The sequence below is a fragment of the Vicia villosa genome, linkage group LG1 (assembly GCF_029867415.1).
Source record: "Vicia villosa cultivar HV-30 ecotype Madison, WI linkage group LG1, Vvil1.0, whole genome shotgun sequence".
Classification (NCBI taxonomy): Eukaryota; Viridiplantae; Streptophyta; class Magnoliopsida; order Fabales; family Fabaceae; genus Vicia; species Vicia villosa.
Window position 1 is genome coordinate 136,968,997 of NC_081180.1, and position 10,222 is coordinate 136,979,218.

At 36.4% G+C, this 10,222-nt stretch overlaps 1 protein-coding gene across 1 annotated transcript; it reads right to left on the reverse strand.

Annotated features, from left to right (window-relative positions):
- Positions 1–353: 353 nt before the first annotated feature.
- Positions 354–1,385, reverse strand: LOC131655337 (uncharacterized). Its single transcript, XM_058925225.1, has one exon. It carries the CDS (start codon positions 1,383–1,385, stop codon positions 354–356), a length of 1,032 nt encoding a protein of 343 aa, XP_058781208.1.
- Between the last annotated feature and the right edge of the window lie 8,837 nt (positions 1,386–10,222).

Sequence of the window (10,222 nt, forward strand, 5' to 3'; positions counted from 1 at the left end):
TCTTCTCCTTCTTAGTAAGGAGTGTCTTCAGCTATTCTTGTCCCTTGGACAAATTCAAGATCAGGGCTTGAAATTCAGCGTTCTGTGCTTGCAGATCCTTGACTGATTGCTCTAGATGATTCATTTTCTTAGCTAAAATAAACAGCTAGAAGATGAGTAACCTGTCATAGAAACCTGTTATGCAATGTTTATGGATGATATGCGCGATTATGCAATGTTTTCAAGGAGTTAAAGGATTTTAACGCATAGGAAAAAGAAAACTTGACATAAAAAGGATCAACTTGCAAGACCAATACGGACATAATTCATTAGTTACATCAAAGTATAGGAAAGTAGATAAGTGAATAAAAAATCTAAATTCTAGGGTCTTTGTCTTCTTGGCGGCGTTTCCTCTTCAGAACTCTGACTTCTTCCTTGTGTGTCTTGATCATTTCTTCCCGTTCTTGAACAAGTCTAGAAATCTCTTGCTCCCATAAGTTGATCTGATCTGGGGAAACGAAATCTTCAATCTTCCATTTACGGGAAAAATAGTCAAGTAGAACCTCTTTCTCTTTAGCGTTCGCTATCAACGCTTCTTTTTCAGCCTCAACTTCTTGTAAGCGCCTCTTGTAGTAATCCATTTCTCTCTTCAATTGGTTGACGGTTGCAGTAAGGTCTTCATTCGGATAAGGAACATACGGTTCAAACACAACAGGAACAACAGGGGGAGTAATCCTTGGGACCACAGGTGTATCAGATGGGTATGGTATCCCAAATTCAACAACTCGGTCGTAAATCCATCTGAAATAAAGATCTGAAGGGATGTAATTTCTATTTCCCAAATCTCTTATACCAACTTTCTTTACCTTAGACCAAGCTCTAATGAAAAGTTTTTTCTTTCCAGATGTATCTGAATCATAGTCGAAGTTTTCTCCACTAAGATATATGGAGCATGGCTTGTCCTTCAAAGCGAAACCAAACTGATGTTGTGCCAAGATGGGGTTATAGGTTATTCCCCCTCGGGTACCAAGAAGAGGCACGTTAGGGAATTCTCCGCAACAATCAAACAACTGGATTCCCTCAAATTCTTTTTGATTCCAAATGATGTCGTCGTAGGAAAGCTTCATAATTCTCTGAACCCAAGTCAAACCTTCTTCGTTATTTATTGTGGAACGGGATAAGTGCGAAATAAACCACTTATGCAATAGAGGTGCGCATCCAAGAATACAACCTTTTCCTTTAGATGATCGATGATGGATGGAATGCAACAAGTCACCCAATTGGGTAGGAACGGGATTATTGCTGAGGAAGATCTTAATAGCAATCACATTAACGATTTTTTCATAACGAGGGAATAAGACTTGTCCGTAGATCAGGAGAGCGAGGACTTTTTCAAGAGCGTCCATACTTGCAGCCTTAATCAGGACTTCAGCTTAACTATACAAGAAGTCAATAGGCAAACCAGAATATTTTCCTTTACTCAACCAAGCCTTTTTGATTTCTGACCAAGGTAAATGTAATACAGCAGCAACATCCTCCGACTTAGGAATCTCTTCTTCGCCAGTGTAGGGAATCTGATCAAGTACTGGTAATCCTAGTATGGATGCAAATTCCTCTAATGTGGGAACCAGCTGAAAGTCTCTATAAGTAAAGCAATGAAGGAGAGGATCATAGAACCGGATCATGGTGTTGAGGAGGGCTTCATCCATTTTGGTTCGTACCAGGCTGATTAGTTTGTTGAGAGGCCCAGAAAGCTCAAGAGTATCGAAAACATTATCACAAAGAACCTTTAAGGATGTAGGCACTTCCTTGAAACTGAGGCAGAATGGTTTACGAACTTTGATTTCCATGACCTACAAAACAAATTATGGTTAACAATCTTTTAACTCCTTGAAATGGGTTAGCCATGATATGTATGAATGATGCATGTATGCATGAGGCACAAACACAAACAAGTCCACACAAATCACACAATTTCCTTAGGCTTGGCTTGCATGGAGTTTGACAAAGTGAGATACCCTTCCCCAAAGGTACTTCTACGGATAAAAAGATTTCAGCAACAGGGTTCTACCAGTTACTCAGAATTGTCAGCCCCTCTAAAGCACCCTCGAACATGGTACATGCATACCATGCAATGATACTTTAAGAAGAAACCTATCTGAGTTGTAGTATCGGGTCGCGACCATAACTTGACATGCATCAAGAATAGCCCTCCCAATACGTTCCTAAAAATCAAGATGGGTTAAAGGTGACTAAAGGTCCTTGAGCTCCGGCGCACCCAAAGGTACATACGTAAACCTCTCTCATGCAAAAGAGGTACATAATAACCAGTGGAGGCCTAAATCAAGCGCGGACTCTCATATTAACCAATCCCAAACATGCACAAGGGAGGTCTCCATGACTATGCCGCTCCTATCTTAAGGTGCACTCGAATCCGGGTATAGGATTCATCTTCCAAAAAACCCAAGCAACCTTGAAAAGTAAAGCAATCAAAACAAACAAATTGGTGATCTAAGCCCTAAGGTAAACCCCTCTTTAAAGACTCCCCAGCAGAGTCGCCAATTCTGTAACTCGGTGAACTGACTTTTATTTTTTAAGCAAGCAATGTTGCGGTAAGCATGAGTCGCCACCGACTTTTATTTAGTCCAACATCTTGGAAGGGTAAAAAGAACAGAAAAAGACCATTTCTTAAGAAAACGGGCTCGGGGGTAGATTATGAAAAGGGAAGGTGTAAGCACCCTTTTCATCCGTAGTTGTCTACGGCCTCTTAATTTATTTAGCTCATGTTTGTTTTGTTTGATTTAAGTTGAAAAGGGACATAAGGACTTTTGCGTAAATGCGTAGCCTTAGTCTTTAAAAGAGTTTTGAAAAGATTTTTTTTTATCGAGCTAAGCATATTAAGAGCACTACCCTAAATTGGTCTTTTCTATGCTTTTTATTCTTCTAAGAAAGGGATAGGGCTATCCTTACCATTTAGGGTAGGTAGTCCTATTGTTTGGACGTGTGGGACAATCGAAGGGTCATCGAGGTCGTTGAAAGCAACAGGTAGAGGTACCTTTAGCCAGTTTGAAGGGACGATTGTCACTTTTTCGTACGCAACAATCGAGGGTCATCGAGGGACTTAGTGACGATTTTATATTGAGGGACCTTTGCTAATGGGTACCTCTACATTTCGAGGGACACGACCTTATAATCGAAGGCAACCGAGAGGGGCATACCCTAAGGTGAGTGCGTGCAAGTGTGTTGTATTCGATTATATTTATCTTGTTTCTTAATGTGATCTAACATTTTGTTTTTCAGTCTTATAATACAAACCTATCATACATCTAAACAATATAATAATAAAATACGGAAATTAAAAAGTGCGGGAAAGTAAAAAGACTCCTTTAAATATTTACATTTGACCTATATACTTTCTAATAATAAAAGCAATAAAATAAACAAAACACGCGCCATACACGAGTTTTCGAGGTGAGAAAAGAAAATCGAGAGAAAGTAAGAAATAATTGATGGTTAATTATCAAATTAAATTAAATTAAAACTACTTGATTAAGTCCTAAATTTAAAATTAATCATTAGGTTATTTAATTAATTATCCTAAACATATTACCTTAATTAAATTATAAAGAAAAAAAAAGCTATGTCTAAAATTATCAAAACCTAATTTACTAATTTGTTTAATTAAAATAAATGAGCAAATAAATTAAGGTTAACTATGATACTAATCCTAATTTCTAAATAATTAAACTAATTAACCTAAATTCATTACCCTAATTATATAACAATTAATTTTAATTATTTATTGATTAATTAGTTAAAGAAAAAGGGTAGAAAAGTGTAAAAGATGCACAGAAAACAAAAAAACTCAGGTAAATGGCCCATGGATGAGTCGAACTGGGGACCTCCTGGTTACCAAATACTCCAACCATCTGTGCTATGCTGCTCAGTTGTTAATAAACGCAAAAAAAAATAAAGAAATATTAAAACGTGTTCCAACAGTAATTTCAAACCAAAAGTCAAGTCGGGCCCACGTATGCCATGGACGGACGAATCAGGAAGACAAGAGATGCCACGCGTGTTGGTCAAACGGGCATGTGTACTGTTCATCGTCTCCTTCCTTTCACCTGCGGATTTTGTTATGAGTTTATCATTCCCAAACCTGCAAATTTGAAACGCGAACAACAAATAACAAGACAAAAACTTATCAACCCAGATCAACTAATTTGATCCCTAGGAGTTCATTGATGATGTTTGTTTGGCCTGAAACTAACGATATCTATGAGAATGAAAGCCTCACGCGTTTGTGCCCTAACCATGGTGAATTACATTCCACGCATTATGGCTTTGTCACGACGGTTCATACCTGTCCTAAACATTACCAGAAACTCATAAAAGGCATTAGAATCAATTGAAACGCATTGACACATGGTAAGCCAAAAATTCAAGAATGCATGAAAATTATGAATATGGTGTTAAAGTCCTACATGTTATGGGAATCAAACCTTGGTTCCTACCTCTTCTTGGATGTCTCAAGGACTGAAAGGAATGATCTTTTGGCCCTGAACAAGACTGCAAACTAGAATACGAAAATTTTCACTTTCTTGAAATTTTTGCAAGTATGGATTACTCTTGGGGGCTAGGTTTTCGTGGTCTCTGGGGCTGCTATTGTTTATGTATATATATCACACGAATTTAGGTCAAAAAGATTAAAGAAAGATTAAGAGACTTGATTGAAAAAATATTTTGTTTTGAATATGTATGAAAAGTTTCCTTTTTTTGGATTGAATCCTATTTTGATGCTTTTTTAACATTTTAATTGGCCTTTGGATTGAGAATTGGGTCTAGGTTCAATGAATGTTAAAGTTTGTACCATTTGATTTGATTTTATTTTGATTTGATTTGATTTATATTGAACTTAAATGAATAAATCCAAAAATAAATGTGATAAAATCATAAAATAAATATCCAATGATATATGGGCCCTTAATAAGCTTGAAATTTCTTGGGTGATTCAAAAGCTATGGCCCATTACTCAAAAATATAAAATTTGTCAATTAAGGCCTTATGCATTTCTCAAATTTTGCCCAACTTGCACCAATCATAACTCATTCAATTTTTATCTATGAAGGTGTTCTAGAACATTTTGGAAAGCTTAAGATGTCTTCTACAAGCCACTTTGGAAGTTTTTTTGCGTTTGGAGATTTTATCTTCATGATATGGCTCCTGACAAAAAATTGCTTTTTGCGAACCTTTAAAGGGACCTATAATGTTTTGGCTCATATCTCTTATGCTGAAGCATTTCTTGACCGTGGGCCCAACATAAAAGTTGTAGAGAATTTAATTTCCTTGAGAATGAGCTTTGGTTGGGAAATTTCTGATGAACCATGTGGGAGATATGATCAGTCAAAGTTCAGTTGACTTTCTCCTTAAAACCCTAATTTAGTAACTTGGACTTTTTGTTATTTTTGAGCTTTCCTTGATGAATCATGATCAACCCTTGATCAAATGATGAATATGACTTCAAGATGTTGATGTTGACCAAAAAAATCAGGAGTTTTGACAGTGATTTGACCATAGTTGACTTTTGACCTAGCATAGTCGACTGTTGACTTTCCGGACAATTGATTGAGCAATATTATGAATCGAGGCTTGAAAATTGATGTGGGGATCCTTTGAAACTTATAATAGGCCATGAGATCCAGTTGAGGTATTAGAAACCTTATTTCCTTGAGAAGGAGTCTAAACCTAGCTCAGGACACATTGCTTAGGAGAAATGTGATCACGCCCAATTCTTGTGTAGCCTTGAACATCTGATGATCATAGGTATCTGAGGAGACTGCTTGAGCCAAGATACTTTCAAAAATGGTGGGAAAATTTTGGGGTATGACAATACCTTAAAATTCATTTTACAACATGCCAATGCTCTCTACTTGGATTTGACAAAACATTTACTGACAGTACCAACAACATGTGCAATATCTAGTCTTGTATACACCATTGCATATATCAAACTACCCACAACAGACGCATAAGGAACACAATTTATATTAAACGCTTTATCTTCACTTGAAGGACTTTGATTAGAACTCAACTTGAAATGAGTAGCAAGAGGAGTGCTTACCGCCTTAGAGTTTTCCATTTTGAATCTTTGCAACACTCTTTCGATATAATGTTCTTGTGACATTCAAAGTTTCTTCTCTTTTCTGTCACACATGATTCTAATGCCAAGAATCTGTTTAGTTGCTTCCATGCCTTTCATGGAAAATGACTCGCCCAATTGCTTCTTTAACCTATCAATGTTAGAAATATTTTTCCCTACAATAAGCATATCATCAACATATAACAACATGATAATGAAGTTATCGTTATACAATTTTCTAACAAAGACACAATGATCTGAAGTAGTCTTATGATATCCTTGATCACACATAACAAACTCAAAATTCTTATACCACTGCCTTGGAGCTTGCTTCAACCCATATAAACTCTTTCTCAATCTACACACAAGATCTTCTTTAACTTTAACTTGAAAACCATCGCGTTATTTCATGTAGATCTCTTCCTCCAAATCACCATGAAGGAAAGTCGTTTTCACATCCATTTGTTCAACCTTTAAATTAAGAGTAGCAACCAAACTCAACACGGTTATAATTGATGATATCTTTACAACAGGTGAGAAAATCTCATTAAAATTAACACCATTTCTTTGACAGAAACCTTTCACCACTAATCTAGCTTTATACCTTGGAGAATTAGAGTTGCTATCATGTTTAACTCTATAAATCCACCTGTTTTCCAAAGCCCTTTTGCCTTTAGGCAACTTCACTAAATCATATGTGTGATTATCATGCAATGATTTCATCTCATCATGCATTGCATCCAACCACTTTTTATTTTCATCACTTTCCATGGCCTCTTGAAAACATTCGGGTTCACCCTCATCAGTCAAGTTCACATACTCATCAGAATTATACCTGTAGAAGGTTGTCTCTGCCTGTTAGACCTCCTAAGTTGAACTTGAGATGATTATGGAGCTTCACCAAGATTCTCTTCCTGTGACATATCTTTCTCCCCTTCATCATCATTAGTTGGAATATTTTCCTCATCTCCAAGTTGTTGATCATCAACATAATCATATGGCTCACCATTTTGATTATCACGACCAATAACATCTAGATTATAACTAGGTAACCGAATTGGATCAACATTAGACAAACTAATATCTTTTTTGGGTGTAATCTTCTCTACCTTATCAATGTCTTCAATATTTTGGTCTTCCATGAACACCACATTGCGACTTCGAATAAGCTTTTTCCCTCCAGGATCATACAACCTGTAACCAAACTCATCTTGACCATAGCCGATGAAGATAGATTATTTTGACTTTGCATCTAACTTGGATCTTTAATCCTTTGGAATATGCACAAAATCCTAACAACCAAAGACTCTAAAATAATCATACTTGACATTCTTTCCAAACCAAATTTTGTCTGGAACTTCAGTGTTCAAAGCAACAGTAGAAGTGAGATTAATAATATGCACCACCGTGTAAAGTGCCTCACCCCAATTATTATTTGGCAACTTAGCTTCATAGAGCATACACCTCACTCTCTCAATCAGTGTACGATTCATCCTCTCTGTTAAACCATTCAATGAAGGAGTTTTAGGAGGAGTCTTTTCATGTGCAATACCTTATTTCTTGCAATAAGAATCAAATGGTCTACAATACTCACCACCATTATCAGAATGAACACATTTAAGCTTCTCACCTGTCTTCCTCTCTACCAAAGCATGAAATTTTTTGAACTTCTCCAATACTTGTTCTTTTGTTTTCAGGGCATAACTCCATAGTTTCGTAGAAAATCATTAATAAAGGTAGGAAAATAAAGTGCACCACTAAAGGATTTTACCTTTAATGGACCACAAACATCGGAATGCACCAATTGAAGCAACTTTGAATTCCTTGAGGGATGATGTCTCTTGAAAGATACTCTAGTCTATTTACTAGCCATGCAGTGAGAAAACTTCTCCAACTATGCATACTTTAATCCAGGAAGAACATCCTTTTTGGCCAAAACATTCAACCCTTTTTCACTAATATGACTAAGTCTTCGATACCACAAAGATGCTTCCATGTCGATAGCATTCACACTGTCCATAGCAACCAAAGCTTTTGTCCAATACAATTTAGAAAGCTTCTCCCCTCTAGCCACAACCAAGTTACCTTTGTTGATTTTCCACTTTCCAGAACCAAAGTGATTGTCATAACCACATTCATCAAGCATATGCACAGAGATCAAATTAAAGCGGACATCTGGAGCATGTTTAACACCTCTAAGCAACAATTGCATTTCCATGTTGGTTTGCAAGCAAACATCACCAATACCAATTACTTTAGATACACCATGATTACTCATCTTCAAAACTCTAAAATCTCCAAAAGTGTAAGATGTTAAGAAATTCTTCCTTGGTGTAACATGCATTGTAGCACCACTGTCAACTATCCACATGCTCTCTTCTGATACAAGATTAACAGACTCATGATCATGGAGAATAAGAATATCATCTCTAGTAGTAGTAACACGATCATTATCATGATCTCTTTGTTAAGAGTTAACTTTCTTGCCTTTGTTATCCCTTTTCCACTGATAACAATACTTCTTAATGTGTCCTGTTTTGTGACAATAATGACACTCCAGATTCTCATATTGTGACTTGGACTTGCTTCTGATATTCTCTCTACCACCTTTCGGTTCCTTTTTCTTACTCTTCCCCCTATTTTCAGTGACAAGTACCTCATATTGAGATGAAGAACCCTGTTCCTTCCTTCTCATCTCCTCATTAAGAATACCACCCTTAGCCGTTTCTAAAGAAAAAATTCCTCTAGGAGCAGAACTTGTAATAGAAAACCGAAACATCTCCCAAGACTCCGGTAAAGATAGCAATAGAAATAGTCCCAAAAGTTCATCATCAAATTTAATACCCATTCCTGACGTTTGATCAAGGAGCCCTTGAAATTCACTCAAGTGATCTGAAATAGAAGTCCCCTCCTTATATTTCAAACTTATGAAGCTATTCAACAAGAACAATTTATTATTCCCTGATTTAGAGGCATACAAGGACTCTATCTTTTTGTACAAAGTTTTTGCATGTGTCTCATTAGCAATATGATTATAAACATTATCTTCTACATATTGTTGGATAAAACCACATACACGTTGATGTTCAAACTCCCATTCTTTATCAGACACGAAATCCGGCTTTGCGGAATAAAAAATCGGTAAATGCAATTTTTTCACAAATAGTAAGTCTTTCATCTTACCTTTCCATAAATAGTAATTAGAACTATTGAACAATACCATCTTCATCTTTGTATTTGACTCCATCATTTAAACAAGTAAAATATCCCTTAACCAAGAGCTCTGATGCCACTCTGATGAGAAATTAAGATACAATAACAAACCAATACGCATCGAATATAAAATTCCCCACACTTGTAGGAACCTTAAGGATCAACAACAAATATAAAACGACAAAAGTAAACGCATAAAAGAACACTGATATTTTTAACGTGGAAAACCCCTCAATTTGAGAGTAAAAACCACGAGTCGTCCAGACAAAAGAAATAGCACCACTATAATCAATTGAGGGTACAAGAGAGACTTAAAGTGATTCACAAACAAATACTAACAACCGCAAATCATAAAGCACAATTAACTTACAAATAAGAATCAAAAAGCTGGAAAATAACTCAAATCTGCAGCTCTAATGCCATGCACATATCTCCAAGCTCAGACCTTTTTTTCAAATTTTGAATGGTCAAAGGTTAGATACATGAGTTGCGAACATGCCCACAAAATTCCAGCTCGATCCAACAGTGAACGAATCGGGAATCATCAATTTAGTGGGCCTGGTGCAGAAAAAATAGGAATGAATTTCTCTCCTTTTTTTCTCTCTATCTCTCTTAACCCTAAATTGACACTCTCCACTTAAATAAGTAAGACAAATGGGCTATTGATTTTTGGTTTTTCTCCACATAGGAAGGGAACCTAAACCCAACAAATATGACACAAACACACGTGAATTAGAGAAACGAGAAATATCGTGAAAGAGGAAGAGAAAGTTGAATGTGAGGGGCCACATACCCTTAGTAACAGGAAAAATCACCTTCTACCCACATAATCAGCTAAGAAAATGTGAATTCTTCAGACCACCACATTATAACAAGTAGATCTAGTGTTTT